This window comes from Micropterus dolomieu, linkage group LG01 (genome assembly GCF_021292245.1).
Source record: "Micropterus dolomieu isolate WLL.071019.BEF.003 ecotype Adirondacks linkage group LG01, ASM2129224v1, whole genome shotgun sequence".
Lineage (NCBI taxonomy): Eukaryota > Metazoa > Chordata > Actinopteri > Centrarchiformes > Centrarchidae > Micropterus > Micropterus dolomieu.
In genome coordinates this window covers 34,455,322-34,476,199 of record NC_060150.1, presented here as the reverse complement: position 1 = coordinate 34,476,199, position 20,878 = coordinate 34,455,322, and the positions used below count along the sequence as shown (strand labels likewise).

The window sequence follows — 20,878 nt, the reverse complement described above, 5'->3', positions numbered from 1 at the left end:
AAAAAAAAAAAAAAAGAGTTGCCCTTGAGTGGCGAAACTGAAACATTTTAGTTTGTCAACCTGAACCCGCCTCAGAGATGCACTTTGTCTGAAAGCCAGACACTGACACCTGGTGGTCACCTAGTTGTGAGGCAGGTCCAGACATGTTCTGACAAATTCACTTGAAAGCCTTATGTTGCAGCAACATCATGTGGAATCTACTAAAGATAAAGCCACTATTGTTTAGGAGGAATAACACAAGTGTAATTCAAGTGTATTGTAGTAAAGTATCTGATATTCTATGTTGAATATCTTGAACATGGATACAACATGCTGTGCATAAAAATGGAAAGTAAAAGGGAGGGAGGGACAGAACGCAGAAAATGTAATTAACATACTGAATGATGCTCTGGGTGGATGTTACAAACATGAAAGCCAGGGACAGGGATACAAGACATTTGAATGCATGCCAAAAATAGATTGGTTTATTTTAAAGGGATTCAATGTTAGTGTATTAACTTGTTTCATTTAGAAACATTACAAAAAGAAATATCCCTGATCATACAACAAGCCACAGAACACCTACAGTGTAACAGTGTTTTTCAGTGCTCACAGATGCATCAGCATCTCTTCACCACAAGGGGGTAGAGGCAGACAAACTTAGCCAAACTGAAGTGGCTATCTGAGGCAGCCTTCTGCTGAACACTGCTGATAATGTCACAAAAGCAATGATGTAGAACTACTGCCAAATGACCTTGATGCTCTTTACTCCCATTCCCACCTCGACTGTGTTCCAACGGTCTGACCTCAATTCAGCTCATCCAGGACCATTAGGGAGCAATGTGCCAGATAACGTGGGCCAACAAAAAGTGTTCTTCGAGAGTGTTTGTGCGGTTTGCTCTTGTGTCCAGAGGCTACTGTTGTGTGGATGCGGGGTCTGGCATGGCTGATGCATTCTGCTGGGTTCATAGGACTTTTCGCAAGACCACTTGCTGAATGGAGGAGGTACCGAATGGAGCATCTGGGCCCGTGGCTTAACAATGACTGTGTGGGTGAGATAGAGAGAGCAGAGGGGAAAACTGCAAGGAGAGAGAGAGAGAGAGTGAGAGCGAGAGAGAGAGAGAGAGAGAGAAGCAGAGGAATGGAAGTGGGGGTTGGTGTGTGAGAGGAAGAGTGTGTGTGCACATGCCAGACAGAAACATACAGGTAGAGGGGAGGTCAGAAGGGAAAGAAAGGAAAAACTGTGAAATATTAAGACAGACAGCACAGCAGGGAGCACTGGAAAACAATAGATGCAATAAAAAAGAAGGGATGATAGAGCTGCTAACACAAGAAGCCCAAGCATGAAATCATTTATATTGCTCTACTGCAGGCACAAATAGTGTATATTTACTGGCAGCCATTGTAATAAACATTAATCAGAGAATGTTCCATCTATTACAGATGGCTTGACCTAAATTACCACACTGTAAATCATAGAAATCTCTGAGTAGTTGGTAAATATTTCTTTTATCCACACAATTTCATCTTCATGGTCTGGGTCAGAGATGTACTCTTACAGTCACTCTTTGTGTATTTCAGCCGTAACCTTAATGTAATGAAAGTCATTTTGTATTCCAAGCCCATAAAACTTATTTTGAGTGTTTAAGATGATTGCATGTTTTATGTATTGACTCATATATTTATGTTATGAAGGCATGTGTACCAACACACACACACACACACACACACACACACACACACACACACACACACACACACACACACACACACACAAATACACACCCTGTCACTCGTTTGCTGCCTCACCTCTCACTCTCTTACTGTCAAACAGACACACATATATGCACTCGCTTCCTTCCTGTCACATGCACACATCTAAATGTAGAGAAACATTAATTCTATAGCAGATGAATGAGTGTTTTCGGCGGTGCTTCCCTCCCGGGAGTTGTGGGCCAAGCGAGAGCGTTGCTATTTCAGCTGCGGTGTAAGGGGAGGGGGGGCTGCCTGGTCTGACCGCAGAGAGAGGGCCGCTGCTAGGACTGTGGCCGAGGCCCCTGCTACTGACCCAGGGAGCAGACAGTAAAACCTGGGTTTATGGAAGTTCAGAATGCGGTGGGTCCTCTTGTATCACTTTCTGTACATACACAGAAGTAGGTTAGACAGCAGAGGTGCCCTGAAATAGAGGGTTTTATATTCATCTATAGTTTTCAGTACACACTTATCTGCCACATCTTAACTAAGGGCAGTGCAGGAATGTACATTTACTCAAGTAAGTACAGTTTTGAGTTACTTGTTGTAACTTGTAAAAGTTACTAGTACTTTATGTTACTTTTCTATAACTACAAATAAATTTTTACTCTTCTACATTTAACAGTTACTGGTTACTTTTTGGATTTCCATTAAAAAAATTGATATAGCCCAAAGAGGTCAAATGATCCAATATTATATATAACTGTAGCTATATACATTTACTCTCTATAAATCTATATCTATCTCTCTCTCTATATATACATATAGATAGATATAGATATATCTATTTAGATATGGATATATACAAAGCAAAGATTAATCACCCAGTAATCATTTCACGGCCCCTCAAATGTATTTTATGACCCAGTGTAGTGGGCCCAGCCCCTAGGTTGGAAACAACTGTATATACAGTAGTAATAAAACTAGCTCCACCTCAACCAGCTACCACAGTAAAATCCTATTTGTGCACTGATGGATCAATATTAACAACCTAATGCTGTAATGTATAATAATATATCATACACACGGGCCAGTTGTCTGAGGAATGAGTAGCTCTACTTGTTACTACTACTAAATGTACTACATTACTACTTGCTAAATGTAGCTGACTTTTACCGAAGTAGGATTTTAAATGAATGCTTTTAACTTCTAGAGGAGTATTTTCACATTGTGGATTTGCAACTTTTACTTAAATGATGAGTATTTCTTCTACCACTGACAGTAGGATTGTTAAAGTGGCGACTGTATTAATTGTATTAGTACAGTTTTAAGTACAATAGCATGTCCAAGCCTTTCACCGCACAATTTGTCTTTACTAGTTTCCAGTGACCATGCTGATATCTGACACAGATTATGAATCCTACAGAGCTCAAATATATGCATAATTGAGAATTGTCTATTCAGTCCCTCACTCACATGGGTAAGTTCTAAGGGCCAAAAAAAAATCAAAAAGCATAGAAACATCAGTGAGTCATGGAAACAAGGGGAGTTACTGAAAAAGACAGAGCTAAGTCACTGCCGGCACATGTTCGGCTTGGCCAGTGTTTGGTTTATTAGGTTTGTCAGGTGAAATACAAGAAGATTGTGTGTCCCCCTGTGGAAAGTACAGGGTGCAAACACACAGAGGCCTGGTGATTAGCTACTGCTTCCACATGTGCCACAGCCACCAGTGAAAATGAGCAGATGACAAAAGACAAAACCTGCCTGTTTCCATTATGGAATTTGCACTGTGTTGCGGTGGGAGGGGAAACAGTGACGACAAGTTCAGGGTTTGGAATTAACAGAGAGTGTTTGTGTTTTAATCCCCCCAAGGAGTCACCTGTTAACAGTTACACTCGGGAGAATGGGGCCACTTTTGCTGCCAGGCCCCACAGAGGAGGCAGATCTGGTTTAAATTAATGTATTTTTGACCAAAGCCAGTTACCAGGTAAGACTGCAACAGTCAACAACCTTTAAGTGCATGTTACTGTTCTGTGGAAGAAACATTATCAAAGAATAACAGAGATACAAACAGCAAAAACGGAAGTATTAGTAATACTACTAAAATCAACCATATATATAGACTTTCTGTGCATTTTAGCGTTTAATTTGCACAACATTGGAGAAAAAAAAAAGATTCCGCTTATAATATACTGTAGATGCACGCGCATAGAGGTCCCGGTGTCCCGGCATGGAACGAGTGGGCCGTTTCCAACCTTTTGGAGAGGCGTGGTCAGGGGCGGCACTCTCCAAGTGCAGCCAAGTTGAGGATAAAATGTGGATAAAGTGATGCTTTAACGGCTTTGGTACAAGAATCCCGAAAGAAGAGATACCCGCTCTCTCTTTCTCCAGCGGATGAAAACGGAGCAAGGCGACCACATCACATCTTTGATTTACGTCATACGGCAGCCAGCGACGGGCACCACCGCTCTACCTGAGCTCTGCAACTTACTTTGAAGGCAGATCTTTTTTCCCTTCTTCTTCTTCTTCTTCTTTGCTGTTGAAGTTTGCTCACAGACAGATTTCTTGCCAGGAGCTCAAGACGCGGGCTGCATTCCAATTCATTAAAGGTAAATTATTTCCAAAGTCTACATTAAGTCACACCACTCCATTTCTGTTTCAATATACATTAGCCTACTCTTCACATTTTCCATGGGCTATTGGCACGTTTAATCAGCCTCTGTCAGCACTGCAGCATGCATACCAAAACGTTCAACGGTAATGTTGTTTATGTTTGTATACATGCGGTATTGTGAATACATTAGCTCAATTATGCATCATTCTGTGCACTTCACTACATTTATTACAGGTTTACTGCTTAATATAATTTGAAATGCTGCACAGCTCCCAAGCTGTCTTTCCTTTTTTTAAAATTTAGGATAAAGTTGTAAAATCTTCAAGGAAGTTCAACACTAGGGAATTCTTTAATTGACCTTGCTGTCTGCCAGCTTAACCCCCGGTAAACCTCATGAGGTTACCCTTGGCACTGCACCAGACTAAATGTCTGCAAGCCAATGCACTGTCCTCCCCAAGTTCAATACTGACTTGAAGTTATTCAGCAAATTTGATACAGAACACCAATTTCAATCCTTCCAATAATCCTGTTTTCCCTCTCCTCTCGGCTCCTTCGCCAGTTCACATTGTAGACGAAGAAGAGTGTATCTCCGCCATCACAATCTTCAGCGCTCACCAGGATGAGGCACGGATCTCCGCACTGGCTGAGGGGCGTGTGCCTTCTCCTGCTGCTCCAGACGGTCAATTCCATGGTGATGCTTCCAAACTCAACGGGCTGGGAGCAGATACTGGACAAGTATCTGAACGAGGACGGGGACTGGTGGGAGGCCAAGCAGAGGGGGAAGAGGGCCATTACAGATAGTGATGCTCAGCTCATCCTGGACCTTCACAACAAACTCAGAGGCCAGGTTTACCCTCCTGCTTCCAACATGGAGTACATGGTAAGTGCATGGAGGAATCCCAGAAGAAGTGCATTTATACTCCATGCAGTTTATATGTGTTAAAACACTTTGACCCGATTGTGAACTCCTAAAGAGTATTGAACACCTGTGGACCATATAGCTTAGTGAACTGACCCAGTCACCAGACCGGCTGGCACTTGGCTCACACACAAGCAAAATGCCAGCATCTATGCACCTTCACACATGACCCACTCCCTCAACCCCCCACCCACACACACACAGACACACACACACACCACACACGCACACACACACACCACACACACAAGTCTGTACCCATGTGACTTTGATTGTTTTGCCAGAAGAGAAGAATTCCACCAACTTGCCAATGATCACATTACAACTGCGTATTTGTTTTTTTTAACTCGTGCTAAGAGATTTGTTTGACTTTATCCGTTGGCGATCACGTGCATGTACAGCACCAGATCACAGCTTTTCACAGTGCAATTAGAATCAGAGAATGGCACCAGGTCTTGTTTTACCAGCTGTCTACCCCCCACTGAACACATGCACACACTCACATACACACACACACACACACACACACACACACACACAGGCCCACCACAACTTCTGAAAGGCTGTGCTCCACAGATCTGGAACTTTTCCAAATACACTACGTGTGTAGTGTTGTGTCCTGCTTGACCGCCACAGTGCATTGCCACCAACTGTACTTAGACGGTTAAAAATCAATACAGTGTGCAGAAGGTAATGAGGTTTTATCATTCTTTCATCTCCCTTAAAGAGCTACAGAACAAAAGGCAGTATTATTCTGTGGTAAAGGCAAATAAACAGTTCCTGCTGGGGGCCATTGCTGGACTGTGTAATTGTATAATTGAGAGGTTGGACTTGAGGACCCCGTGTATGTGTGTGTGCGCGTGCCCATGTACATATGTGTGTGAAAGCACCACTCTGCCTGGCAGGCTTCTGGTTAAGGCACACTCTAGTGGAGAAATGCTGAGCCAGCAGTGCACAGCTCTACTGTCTCCTGTTACAGTTGGCTGTTTTGTGTTTTTTTTTTAGCTCCAGGGGCACCCAGGGGTGAAATATGGAGAGGCATGCAACAAGAGGACGTGAGGTGAGAGAAAGATAGTGAAAGCTAGTGAAGAATAGAGTTGGTAAATAAAAATAGAGGCGTAAAAATGACAAAAGGGATTTGCACATAGAAAGGAGAGGCAACGAGAGACAGATGGAGGGACGGAAAATAGCAAAAGATGTATCCGAATAATTGAAAAGAAGTTGAGGTTGAATGAGAGTGAGGCAAGAGGAAATGAAAAAGAAAAGATGGAGACATTTGGAATGGGCACAAAGGAAAAAGAGACAATGAATTGTAAGGAGATGTGCTGAAACCTTATGTACAGTGCTGTAGATGTCAGTATCTTCCAGGCAAGAAACTGTTCAGGTCACACGTAAAGTGGATTTTCTGGGCTTTATTTTGGAAGGGGCTCCATATTTCTCACATTTTCCTTCTGTCTGTGTTGAACTGCTGTCACCTTTCAGAAACCTCACAGCTTCACTGTACTGGAAGACTTCGTAGACATGCTCCCCTGCTCTCCCTACACACTCATGCATGCAGATGCACACGGACACACACACACACACGCGCAAATACCCCTGATACATGCATAGCCATTCACTCATCAGCTTTGTTATTCTCTGCCATTGTATTAAACCATAACCCGGCTGACCCTCTGTGGCAATCATCATAGAGACTGAGACTGAGATAACATCAATTCAAATCCCCCTCTTTCCTCCCCCTTCATCTGTTTTCCTTTTCTTGCTCTCTCTCTCTCTGCCTCCCTCTCCCTTATCCCTGTGGCTCCGTTCCCATTCTGTCATTATCCAACACAGGGGCCCAAAAAATTCCCCGGATAAGCATTCACACTCCATAGCAAGCCACAAAGCTTCAATGCACTTTCAGAAGGGGGACAGCGGTTCTGCCTCTCACTCAAATGTTGACCCACAGGTATAAACAGAGGAGTGTCAGTGTTTGAAGCGCTGCAAGACAAACAGATGGCATCCTGGGAGAAAGGGCCCCACCTGCCTTGATGTTTAACTTGGCTTTGCTGGGCTGCACTCAGGTCTGAGGTAGCAGCGATGTTGGTGGTTTAAGATAAAGCTGGATTGACATTTTTCAATGCAGGATGTGTCAGAGTAGTGCTGCAAGCGTCGGCCGTTTTAATTCATTGCTGGATAATGTGGTTGTCCAATCAGACATTAATTAAGGTCTAGACTAATACATTTGCCTCGAAATTAACTTTGCCCAAGATGTTTAATTATGGTGATGTGGACAAGCATGTGAAACAGTATATACAGAGCTTAGGTCTGTTAGCTCTGTTAGGAAACAGATTAATAATATTGCCAAATACATTAGTTTACAGTCATTATCAGACTCCAGTGGCAAAAAATTAAGCAGAGCAGTCCAGACATCTTTTTTTCCCCAGCAACTTTCTGCAACTTCTTCTGCAGATTACCTCAGAGCTCCCCGGCCAGCTGAGATTGAATCTCTGCAGTGTGTCATGGGTTTTTCCCCGGGTTGTTCAGTTGGTTTTACCCAGAAAACCTCCAAAGGGAAGGGATGTCTGCTGGCTTCTCTAGAAGTAAAGAGCAGCCGCTGAAAACCATAGTATGGAAACATTTTAGTCCTTCCAAATCACATACTGTAGCTCCAGTCCACGTCCAAGGTCACGTTCCAGGGAAGCCAAAAGGACATTATCCCAAAAGGGCAAAGATGCTACCCTAATGTCACAAAAATGGACGCCCCCCAGGCCTCACTTGCACCAGTGGAATCCTGTCCACAAATATCACAAACAGGAGAGGCCACAAGGTGTACCCATGTGGGAGTCCAGTGCCCACACTGAACGTGCTTGATGTAATGCCAAGAACGTAAACATAGATTCCTGCTCTAAATGCACTTACACTGAATGCCTCCTAATAGCACCCTCCAGTAATACTGCAGGGAACAAGGTCATAAAACTTTCCAGAGAAGCACAACACATGTTGATCGAATTAGCAAATTCCAATGATCCCACAATTATCTGTGAAGCTTTATGCTCAAGATTACAGTCCTGTCAACCTGAGGCTTGACTGTTTTCCTACTGTTGTCTTACTTATCCTTTGCACACCTTCGCTCCTGGAAAATACCTTCTGGTTCCAGTGACGGTATACCAAGGACATACCCATGTTTTCTATAGAGCAAATCTGAATCTTACAGTTCTACGTCATCTCCGGATGGGAATGTTTTTTGGGTTTAGGAGTTCCTTAAAGTCTTGCCTTCCATTAATGACTCACCAACTTCCTCTAAAACCTCTGTGGGGACACTCAAAAGTCATCGTTTGTAGTGAGCTTTCATACCGGAGTTTTATCACTGCTGCAATTCCTGCTCCTTTGGTCTGATTCTGGAGTTGCCTGTGCCATCAAGGCTCAGAAAGGCCTTCGTCTTCAGTTACTTACTGCTACTGTCCAGAACCAGGTTCTTGGAGAACCACCAACCACCATTACTGATCAATGAAATATGAAAAGGAAATGTGGGGGAAAAGAGTGCTTCTGTGCAGCTTTACTCACTGTTATATTTTGGTAGTTCATTGGCTGATATCTGGTAGTTGTAAATTACAGATAATATTGAATATAATGATCAAGTGACTGTTATCATTATTTCCAACTTATTATCAGACTAAATCAATAGCAGGCTATTTACTTGTATGGCTCACTTATGATGCCCATTAATTGAGACAGCTTCCTGTTCAAGTCAAGCCAACAGTAACTGGCTGTTCTGGACAAACTATGATCCTGTTATAACATGATAATGGGATTTAATGGTATTCACTGGTTGACAAAATTCAGACAATGGTCAGCCCCGGGACCTTCGATGTGAGTGGATGTGGGGTGGAATGCACTGAATGAAACACTATCTGCTCTTAATTGCTGTGGGAAAGTATGGAAGTAGTTTGTGCAGTCAATTTAACATACACAATTTTCCTTAATTCCATGTACATTAATTTTACTATTGATGACTTATTAGGTCACTCTTTTGCCTCCTTGTCTTCCCTCTCACATCACGTTATCGCCTCCTCTCTTCTATTCTCTGTCTGGTATCTTATTTAACGTACTTGTTTTTTTCTCAACTTCACTTTCTCCAATTCCCATATCTTTTCCCTGCTGTTTTAGTATTTCTCTGCATGCGACATTGATTATGAACAGGAAACCCAAACTTGCAAAGGAAGTACACCTCTGCACCCTTTGGAATGCAACCAGATGACCAAGGAAGAGCGAGAGAGAAAAAAACACCCAGCCGCAAATGAAGTGTTAAGCGAAATACACAATGCTGTGTGCAACGCGCTGAAAGACTGTAGCAGGGGAGGCGTTTTTCTTTACTGGCCCCAGCAGAAGTGCATCCAGGGTGGGTGGTGGGGCGTGAGTTTTGGTTACAACACCTCCCCTGCTGGGCTAACTGTGCAAACAGCAGCTTGACAAGCCGGCTGCACTTTGCACCAAATTCAACAGCTGAAGAATACGCCTCTCGACACTTTCTGAGGCTGCTTGCTCTGAATTTTGTAGGACTCAGCTGGAAGAGTTCTGCTTGTATTTAGTGTTTTTTAAGACATGCTTCTTAGAGCATCACAAATCATGTCTTTGTGGAAACCGTAATCAGCCACATTCCCATCCAAGACTGTAGCCAGAGTTATGGTCAGTTTTGGCTTGTAACCTACTGTAGTTGTGGCCTAAATGTTTTCCGACCCATAACCATTCATTAATGGTCAAAAACATTGTGTTGACCCTGCTCAAGTACAGAATGTCCTATGTGCTGTGGTTTGCAGACCCTTTGGCAGTTACCACAGTGCAATGCAATGTGTTTCAGTCTGCTTATCAGTGTAAACATTGATTATTTTTCAGTGCAAGGAGGTCACTGGTTGAGAAAATGATGTGGACAGAAATCAAGGTTATAGCTGAACGGCTTCCCTCTGCATTCTTCCACTGCAGATGATGAACAGGCTTAAATCTCTTCAGTGTTTCTGTTTCAGCTTTTGTGAGCTATTACAGTGGAAAACATGGTATTTAAAAAACAGATATGACAATACTGACATGCTTACATTTAATTGCAGCTCACTGCAGACGGAGGTAATTTCTGAGCAGGAATAGAGTTTCACGTAAACAAATTTTCATTCCTGTTTTAGTCCTGGCTGTGTCTATCATCATTTAGCCTATGCAAGAAGAGGTTGCTATAACACTGATTTGCTCCCTCTTCGCAGGTATAGAGATGAATGTAAAATATGCTCCACACCTCTTAGAGTTTATTTGTTCTATATGCCAGTTATGTTACATTTCTACAAGTCTTTTTGTTAAAATTGGACATAACACACTGCGCAATCACAGCAGGGTCAGCCAATATTTCCTTGGTGGTGTTGATTTAAACAAATACGTCCTCTCAACAGCCAACAGGATTCCCAGAAAGAGAGCTGAAGAAACTGCTCAGAGTTCATTTGCAGCGATGCCAGACATCCTGTTGTTAGGTAGGTGGTAGGCGTGTGTTTTGGGAGTAATGCAGAGAACAGCAGTTGTTTCTGGTGGGACTGAAAGTGGGTGATGGAGATGGAGGGGGAAGTTGGTGGAAGCAGCGGAGTTATTTTAGTGTCTGTTATTGGGTGACATTTCAGTGAGGCTTCCTGGGCCCATTGTGTGAAATGTGAAAACTTCTGACACCTCCGCTGGTTTCCTAATGCATGTGCCCAACACACACCAACACACATTTATGCACACACACGTGAACTAATTGACTTTCTCGTAAAAACCTGTCACATTAGAAATACCGTGCTGAAAGTGAAACTGAAGGTGTGCAATTAAAGGAACATAGAGTGTCCTTCGGAGGAATTACAGCTGGTGTTATTCTAACATTTTTTATGGTAGAATGTAGGTCAGCAGAGAGGAAGGACACTCTTTGCATTCCCAGAAAACCCCAGAATGGGAATATGATCCCTTAGTATCCGAAACCAGAGCCAAACTTAACTGAGAGGGCAATTCAGAAAGAGGTAAAGTGAAACAAAAGCTTGCACCCAGACATCTCACCAGAGACATATGGAAGGTATTACTTAAGGAAAAACAGCTTTTGCATTTTTTGAATAACACCCGATCCTACGGGAAAACCCATCTGGGGAAAGTCATCTGAGCAGCAATAAGAAAGTCTAAATGCTCTTTAAACAGCAGCAACACATCACCATAGTTATGCATTTAGTTTAAAGATTAGTGCACTTACTTAGCCATAGTAGCTCATAGTCGCTATGACTTATCATAACATATAATAAGTAATTCTTGTTCAGTATCTGTTGAACATTGAAAGCTGAACAAACCCTGTAAGGCAGTGATACTCTCCGGTTACTCACTATCTGTTCTATGACCTGGCAATGCAATATTTTTGCACAAGTTCCATTAGTAGCAATAAAAGTGGCTTCTTCTAGCACGGGATTAGTTTATTTTCACTTCCCTTAAAATATAATCTAGAAAACTACCTCATACTGTTTTTCCATCTCATCTCCTACAGGAATGGGACACAGAGTTGGAGCGTACAGCAGAGGAGTGGGCAGAGACCTGTCTGTGGGAGCACGGTCCTGCCAGTTTACTGCCACAGATTGGACAGAACTTGGGAGCACATTGGGGCAGGTAAACAATAATTCAATACACTTAGTTTCTGCAATTAAGGTATTGGAAATAGGCATCTATGTGTGTGTGTGTGTGTGTGTGTGTGTGTGTGCTGAATATTGTACTTCTTACTCCACTATGTTTATTTGACAGTTAGAGTTACTTTTCAAAAATTACGTGTTCTTAAAGATTAAACTGGTTGTTTCTGTCCTCTTTTGCTTGTGACCCCTTATAAAAATGCAGTGTATGGTTGGGGTTTCATGTTTCAGATGTCTGAGAGTGCCAGCAAAGAGAGATTTCCTCTGTAAACTTATAGTTTTATTTTAATAAGAGGGAAATTATCTAATATTTCACAAAAGGAGCAAAGATAAGAGAAAAGTTTTAAAAATGAATACAGAATGTTTAGCACAGTTATGTTTTTCTTCTCTTTTGACCGCACAATCATCTCTAAACCCCTCAGATTTATCTTGTTATTTTAGTGAGCTTTTGTGTAGCGCAACTGCCAGCTAGCTTGTTTGCCAAGTGTATTCTACTGTTTTACTTTATATGAGACATTCAGCAACATAAAATGCATTAAATCCACTTGTTTCACTCCTTATAAAACCACAATTGTGTCGTTTCTACATTTCTACTGGTGTATGCATAATGTTCATACGTGGGGCATATTGATATGCATGTGCTACCAATGCCGCTGGTACCTACTTTACCTACATCCAGGTGCTAACAAACCTGTAAACTGCTGCAAGAGGAATCACACACAATCCAGACTGTATTGCATGTGTTAATTTGTTTGTTCATTTGTTCACTTAGTCCCCCACAGAGCATCTGAAAACAGCAGTGCTTCACATAAGAGACTCTTGATCCACATCTAATCATATCACTCCACATTCAAGATGTCCTTTTGCTTCTAATCAGATCAACTTGAAACACCTGGTGACAAATCAGTGTCAGTCCTCGGTTACTGCAATTTATTCAGAGAGCTCAAATGTTTTATTGTCGGCAAGAAGGTTAATGGCTGTCTTAACAGATGTATTTACATTGCTGTGGTTACCAAAGGGTGCTAATTACAGATTATAACTACATATGTTTGTTGAATAGATGAGCGCAGTCTAAATTATTTTATCTATTGATGCATATTCTGTATCAAATAAGTACTCGATTACTTTGTTTGGTTTGTTCAGTGTGCCCTTGAGTCACTTTTTCACACCATATTTTGAAATCATGCAGGCTGTATCTTTTACTACCAACTGTATCTCTGTATCTATAACATTATTTATAAACTTCGCAGTGTGGATACATGTCAATGTTAATTAACATAAAATAAACTTAAAATTCACCTACTGCATGTCATCTACTGCATGAGTATCATGTATGTGCATATAAAACACATTCTCATCCCAGGGCATCAAATACTTTTTTTGGTACTTGACATACAAGGTACCCTTAAGCGTTCTTATAAAACACCTTTTTAAGATGCGGTTAATGTTGTGAAATGGTTGTAGTTTGGTTAGTATTTAGCACCAAAACTTCTTAGTTAGGTTTAGGAAAAGATCATGATTTGGGTTGAAATAAGTACATTACGTACGTACGTATGTAATATTAACTTACTTAACTTAACTTAAAGCTTTAAATGACTCATCTTTGGCTATGCTACTTCACCTGATGCGGATGGGTTACAATGGAGATAGAGTAAAAGCCCAGGGCTACCCAACGAATGCTGAAGGGTACCTTGTGCATCAAATAAGCAGTAGGTATTTGATGCATAATACCAACTCCTACACCGTCGGAGACACAACACAATAGAAATGTTTTTTGGAACGCTATCATCATAGGTATGCTTACTCATCCCGCCAGGTTTCGTCCACCCACGTTCCATGTGCAGGCCTGGTATGATGAAGTGAAAGACTACTCCTTCCCTTACCCTCAGGAGTGTAACCCCTATTGCCCCTTCAGATGCTCCGGTCCAGTTTGTACTCATTATACACAGGTAGATCATACCCTTTCATCAGGATCATACCAGTTCTTTAGGATTTTATCTTTATCCCTTTAGTTATTTAAGACTTTATAAACCCTTTTCATGGTCTGTATTGCCATCCTTTTGCAGCTGGTTTGGGCCACCAGCAGTCGGATTGGCTGTGCCATCAACATGTGTTACAACATGAATGTGTGGGGACAGATTTGGGCCAAAGCCGTCTATCTTGTCTGCAACTATTCACCGAAGTAAGTACATTTGTTGTGATTTTCTTTCACAGCTGCATCACTGATATACGAGGGGGGTTGGAAAGCAACATGGGTTATCAGTTTCACTTGAGTAATGTGTTCTGTTCAATACACCTTGCTTTTTATATGACCTGAACAGGGGAAACTGGTGGGGCCATGCACCTTACAAACATGGGACCCCATGTTCTGCCTGTCCTCCCAGCTATGGAGGAGGCTGCAAGGACAACCTCTGCTACAAAGGTATGTGTGGGGATAATAGAGAAAGACAGAGTTAGAAATCCTGGGGGAAAATACTAAATTACTATACCCTGCTTTTGTGACTTTACTTGAAGATGACAGCTCCAACCCTCCACAAGAGGAAACGGAAGAAAACAACTTCATTGAGCCAGAGGCCCCCCGTACACCGCAGAAGCCGCTGTCTAGGGCCTCCAAGCTTGAGCCTCCCAGTATCCCCGCCCCAGCCCCCACCAAACCCCCCACAGAGGACCTGCATAAGAATGAAGTGGTCAACACACAGCAGATGTGTAAGCTGCCATTTAACTGTTTATTCTGGATCTAGTTTAAGCTCAAAATGGGGGTTGTAGGATCTGGTATAGGGCTGGGACGTGCACAGATCACTTCAACTAACAGGAAAAGGAATCTTTCTTTTGAAAAATTAGGTTAAAACCAGAGATTTTGTGAATAAGCAATAATGCATAACGAGCAAAAAAATAGGCCTTGACCAGAAATATTTTTCTTGCAATTTATCTTAAATTGCCTTGATGTTCTGTAGCCTTTATCTGTCATCTCCCTGATTACCTCTGACAGTTTCTGAAGTGTGCTTAATATTGCAAGTCACTCTTTAGAGCAGGGAGGGGAGGTCTATTTTAGCATGATCCCCTGAGTGTGTGTTTGCTTTTGGCCGGCTGAGAGGGGTTTTAGGGGTGAGAGGGGCTCGCTGTGGTTTTTAAATGGCTTCCTCTCTGCAGTGTAAGGGGCCTGTGCTTGTAAGCTGAGACACTTCCTCCAGTATTGCTTAACTCCCTGAACCTTGTTGCAGGAATTCCTATCTTTGGTCCTTGAAGCATCACAAGAATGGCCTTCACTGGGTTTCACTCAACTCTGGCTTTTAGAAACTAGTCGTCTGCATCAGAGCAGCCAATGCATCCATGTTGGTTCCTGTATGAGAGCTGAAAGGCCTTATGTTTATGTTTTTCAGCCCAGCTGGTGACCTGTGACACTAAGCTTCGAGATCAGTGTAAAGGAACACCATGTAATAGGTACAGTTAAGATGAAATATAATAAAAACACAAAATGGAGTATATATTACATTTCACCTTATTTTTTCTATATTAATCCACAGATATGAGTGCCCAGCTGGGTGCCTAGACGCTACAGGGAAAGTAGTTGGGACAGTATACTATGAAATGGTGAGTACACAAATTGAGAAGTAGAAGTCTGTCTGACTGTGTGGATTCATTTCCTACATAGCTGAATATTGTGCCAATTAACAGCTGTTAAAGTGTCCTTGACATTGAAGTGCTACTTGTTTACAACTGTATCAGCAAAAGCCTGTCAGTGTACATTATGTTGTAAATAAGATGTTCTATTTGCAGCAATCCAGTGTTTGCAGAGCTGGTTTACATGCTGGTGTCATAGATAATGATGGAGGATGGATGGATGTAACAAGACAAGGCAGAAAGGACTTTTTCATTAAATCCAACAAGAACGGAGTCCAGTCTGTTGGGTGAGACAATAATACTGAAACAGTATCACCATGAATTTATAAGGCTGATATCCAAAAGCAGTATTGACAAAAATACGCTCACAATAAGTGAAAATAATGATAATATTGTGTATTTCTCTTGACAGAAAATATCTAAGTGCTAATTCCTTCACTGTTTCCAGAGTAGCAGGTTAGACTGACAATAATGTGACACTTTCATTATAGATATGTCACAGTTTATGTTTAAATTACTCATTATAAGCTGTGCGGCAACTGTGTTTGTTGACAATCACTGTAATCCTTTCTTGCAGTCAAAGCCATCACGTGTGAATCCACAGTTGCCCAGCTGTGTCCATACCAAAAGCCTGCAAAACATTGTCCAAGGTATGAACCTGGCTTTACGTGTGCCTGCATGTCAGTCTTTTATATAAGTGCAGTTCTCCAGCCTCATCAAATCATTAACCGTGTCCAACTGTTCTATTTTTAGGATATACTGCCCAAGAAACTGTTTAGAAGAGAATCCTCACATATCCAGAGTAATTGGTACCAGAATATACTCTGATGTAAGTCCCTCTTTTTGAAGCTGAATGTGTTAAAAACAGATTCACCACCAGGGTTATCAACATTTTTCATGATTTTAGAGACTGAAATGCATCAAGATTTCTTACATTACCTTTCCTCGTACCTCTGTAGAAGTCCAGTATATGCCGAGCAGCGGTCCACGCTGGAGTAATCAGGAATGACGTGGGTGGCTACATCGATGTGATGCCAGTGGACAAGCGGAAACAATACATTGCCTCATACCAAAATGGCATTTTCTCAGAGAGGTATCAGATGCCTAATCTCCACATAGCCAACTTTCAGGGATAATTGTGCAACAAAAGCTTCACATATCGAGTAAAAGCTATCACCTCCATTGTAACTGCACTGAAGATATTAAAACCGTATATTGGTAGAAACAACAGTTTTATAAATAGAACTAAATATTAAATTTCATTAAATAGAGTAAATAGAAAATAACACTAAAGTATGTAAAAACCAGAGGCCATCAAAGGTGTCTAGTATAGTGTCATGAAATGAATTGTTTACGGAGTTTAATGGTCTTAGTCAGCATTCTGTCTCTCGGCTTGGTTGGAAAGTGAAGGGGTTAATTTGCTGGGACTCAAAGAGAAGGAATGAGAAATCAATGGCTCTCAGGTAGAGAGAAATGTATCCACTCTTCCCTCCCTTGTGGACCTAATCTTTCCGAGATGCAGGCAGCTCATTACATCCCTCATGCAGTGGGCATGGGAGAGTGAGTAGCATGTGTCTAGTTTAGAATAATGAATAGCTTGGCAATTAATGTAGAGAAGATGAGTGCATCTTAATGTAGTTCTGGGAGTGGTTTGTTTTAATTTGGTCATAAGTCAAAAAGGGTAATCAGCAGACAAGGGTCTAAAGCTTGTAGTAGTGGCCCAGATAAAGAAAACAAACAAGAATGCAAAGCAGTGCAGAATAAAGGCAAGTTTGTTTGCATGGACATTATAGTCAGAGGAGTGTCTGGTTAGGTTTAGGTTGAAGTTTAGAAAATTGCATTAGTCTTAAAATTCTGGCAAAGTTAAAATTTGTGGTAGATGGAAGTACAGTACAACTGCTGTCGCACAGCCAGACAACATCTCACAAGCTACGTTTTGGTTATTAATTCAAGACTGGAAATTTGTTACCTTATTCTTGTTAAGAAAAAAAACAGGTTAGGCTTTAACAGACAATTTGTTGCCATTGCTTGAAACATAAAATTACTTCTTAATTGTCAGGTACAGAGTGTTTAATTGTTCTAATACAGTAAGAGTAGGTCAGCAATGGTGGGAAACAGTGCAGACTTTCTGAATCTGAACCCATACAGGGACCAAATCACTGAGGCCATAGTGACCATGATCATTTACAGTAGGATGCTGAGAATATTTTGTAAGTAAACCAAAAACACCTTAAATATAAGGGAGGACTAAGCTTTGTGAGGGCTGAACAAGATACACAGACATAATGGCAAATTTACAGGGAACAGATAAGCAACAGTTAACGCTTGTTTAACAATGTTACACACAAAGACAACACCAAACATACATACATACAACAACATCATGTAGGAAATAGCAGTTTTGCTAATAGAGAACGACATCTTCGGCATAGAGGTCTATTTTTGCTTATATCGGCCCACCATTTTTCAATTTCTACTCCGAAGAGGTGAGAGAATAAAACTCTGTTTGGCACACAGAGTGGGAAACAAGAGACATCATTGGTTTGTACGGTGGCTAGTGGAATGTTAAGAAGCTTAAGCCAGGCAATAAAATACCGACCTAATTCAAATCAATGCAGAGTTTAAAAATTTAGCTCTTCTGCATCAAGAAGATTGAGAAGGTATGACTTTTGTATGACTAATGTTCGAGGCCTCTCTCTGATATTGAACAATGTGCTGTTTTAATTAATCCCTTGGTCTGTGTGAATAGTTTCTGGTAGGATGGAAGGCCAAGATTTTAGTAACGCATTGCTGGGGCAAAGACTAGAAGGCCTGTAATTCTCACAGTCAGGTAGATGTTTGTCACTGTCTTCCTACATGAGTCCTCACTGGCTGAAAAGGAACACGCAACTGTTAACAAAGAAGGAAGCTTATGCTTGCCTAGGAAAAGACTTTGCTGATGCTAATAAAGTGAGAGCATGTGTCGAATCAATGCTGTACCACTTTATGACAGCATTAATGTTATGGGTCTGTACCAGGCTCTGTTTAAAGCTTGAGTGACCCATATACTGCATGGTCTGTTGTAGCTTTTAGAGACATTCAATTGCACCGACTTTGGATTGTCTGGCAGAATGACTATTGTCAACGTGACCTGTGTAGAGGAGATAAACATATACACGTACACACGTCTTATTTATTCTATGGCCTGCCCACTCTCTTTCTGCCCTCTCTCTCCCTTGTCTCTCTCCACCCCATTTATCTTTGTCACTCTGCTGAGATGCCTGACGCCTGTTACTATCTGCCCGTCATTTATCTGTGTCCTTAGACTTCACAACATGTCTGTCTTTGTTGGATTAACACATGAAGCCCCCCTGTGTTTGTGTAAAAATTAGTGGCTTACCTGTTTTCTCAAAGAGGCTTCAACCTCTATGTGCTTGTGCCCTTTCTGTCATCAGAGTGTCAGACAGCATACTGGCGTGGACATTTCTCCGTAAAACCTGAAGTCTATCCGTTTGTGTGTGTATGTCATCTACGTCTCTCTGCAAAAAGGCTGGTTCATGTCCTGTATCTGACACATGCCGCACCCAGACTGACGCACCCTCTTTTTTCTCCCTTCCCCGCAGCCTTCAAAACCCTGCTGGAGGCAAGGCGTTCCGGGTGTTCGCAGTGATTTGACTGCCCCAGAGGGCGGCTTCACCAAACGGAAAGCGCACTTGGGCTGTTGAATAGGCAGCAATCAAGCCCCTGTTGTCAAACTCAATGACTGAAATGTTTCTGGCTTTGCTACACTCCAGGGGTTAGGGGTCGTCTCCATGACAGCGTAAACCCAGCAACAAAAACTTGACTCATACACAGTGGGAAACTGTTAGCACTCACTCGCATGGTGTTTTCATTTCATCATCTTTAGCAGGAAATTCTATGAACTGTAAATTTCTCGGAATATTTTGTTGTACATATTTGTTAATAGTCTTACACATGTTTTGTCTTTGTGCCATTACCTTGCCTTTTTAACAAATAGCTGTGTATGAATACTGATTATAGAGATCCTATGATATAAAACATTATAATGGCACTTAAGGACGAATATCATTTTTATTGTATTAAGTCTGGCACATTTTTACAGGTGCTTTGGAGAGGTTTTGTGTCATATTTTGTACTTGTTTAATGCTTGGGGAAAAAATAGTTATGCATTTATTTTTATATGATTATGCTTTATATCAATATGATTTATAAAGGATGCTGCTATGTGTTGTTTGTATTGTTATTGTAATTGCCAGTGTGATGGGTTTTGTTTGTTTGGTTATTTTTCCAGATAATGTGGTTCAGTTAAAACTCCCTGCAGGTCGGGAAGTACACTCATCCCTCAGAGTTGTCATTCTCTAAATGTAACCCATGTGCCCAAGTTCATCGTGCATCACATTTTATTGGATGTAGCTACCGCAGAGATGTTTTTCAGGTCATGTCTGTTCATCTCCCCTTGACACCGATAAACAGGAATATCACTATGCAACAGTTATTTCAAACAGTATGTAGAGAAATGGCGATTTTAAATCACTTGGCTACTGGTCACATTTTTACCAGCTCTCAGCCATCTTTCAAGCTGCGATCAATATAACGGGCAATTCATTGTATTTTTGTCACCGTCTCTCTGTGCATTATATATATTTTCCTACCTCAGGTTGTTAGGAAAAGTCAGTTTTGCAATAAAATATTACAACCACCACAGTTCTCTCTCACTCAAAGTTATTGTGATATTTCTCAGATGCTTTTGCAAAGGTTTTTACATTTGGTCTATATACACTTAAAAAACACATCTAGCTATTATATTATTATTGGGTTTTAGTAGCATAATCAATATCTAATGTTTTGCAATTCAACTTGCTTTTGAAACTAAAACATCTGCTTCAGAGCCACTGCCCAAATAAACTGCAATTCCATGAAATGCAAAATTTATCTTAGAAACTGATCTGAACTGATGTCTCCTTCAAACCTATGTTAGTTTTGGTTTTTCTGCTGTAAATCTGTGGTGGCTGTGGTGATAGGGCAGTGCTCCATATTTATTGCTATTCTTCAAGATTTCTCGTAATAAACATTATCGTAACACGGGCGCATGTTTACTTGTGCTGATTTATCCCAGCCTCAAGCACCACAGTGCCTCAGATTCATTTCACCTCAAGCACAGTCAAAGATAAATCTAGGATAAACATTTTGAAATTGCAGAGTTGGACAGGAAATGTTCTCTGAATGGTCTCCAAATGAAAAAGCTACACATAAGATATTTTAAAATGATCAAATATTGCCACTTTGAAACTGAGAATTCTTGTCCACAGAAGATTGTCAGTGGTCCTTGAACAGTTCATCTGATATGGGTCCTAATACCCTCAAAATAAAGCTGACATCTGCTCTAAAACCTCATCGGCA

The 20,878-nt window shown here is 41.3% G+C and overlaps 1 protein-coding gene across 2 annotated transcripts; it reads left to right on the top strand.

Annotated features, from left to right (window-relative positions):
• Positions 1-4,023: 4,023 nt before the first annotated feature.
• crispld1a (cysteine-rich secretory protein LCCL domain containing 1a) lies at positions 4,024-20,182 on the top strand. Of its 2 annotated transcripts, none has more exons than XM_046066298.1 (15): positions 4,024-4,280; positions 4,845-5,165; positions 11,722-11,840; positions 13,674-13,806; positions 13,924-14,039; positions 14,179-14,279; positions 14,372-14,563; positions 15,238-15,298; positions 15,382-15,448; positions 15,635-15,765; positions 15,891-15,934; positions 16,056-16,128; positions 16,232-16,307; positions 16,438-16,571; positions 19,081-20,182. In XM_046066298.1, the coding sequence occupies exons 2-15, from the start codon at positions 4,905-4,907 to the stop codon at positions 19,130-19,132; spliced, it is 1,560 nt and encodes a 519-aa protein (XP_045922254.1). In that variant the 5' UTR covers positions 4,024-4,280; positions 4,845-4,904; the 3' UTR covers positions 19,133-20,182. The 2 variants fall into 2 exon arrangements, with proteins under 2 accessions (XP_045922254.1, XP_045922264.1); XM_046066308.1 differs by lacking the exon at positions 4,024-4,280 and adding an exon at positions 6,216-6,264 and having other exon boundaries at positions 5,092-5,165.
• The last annotated feature ends 696 nt before the right edge of the window (positions 20,183-20,878 follow it).

Bases quoted from the DNA above. Each gene is read 5' to 3' on its own strand.
- crispld1a (XM_046066298.1), top strand. From the start codon at position 4,905: ATGAGGCACGGATCTCCGCACTGGCTGAGGGGCGTGTGCCTTCTCCTG. The intron at 14,280-14,371 runs GTATGTGTGGGG...CTTTACTTGAAG, and splicing joins GGACAACCTCTGCTACAAAG to ATGACAGCTCCAACCCTCCA. The intron at 15,449-15,634 runs GTGAGTACACAA...TTCTATTTGCAG, and splicing joins GGACAGTATACTATGAAATG to CAATCCAGTGTTTGCAGAGC.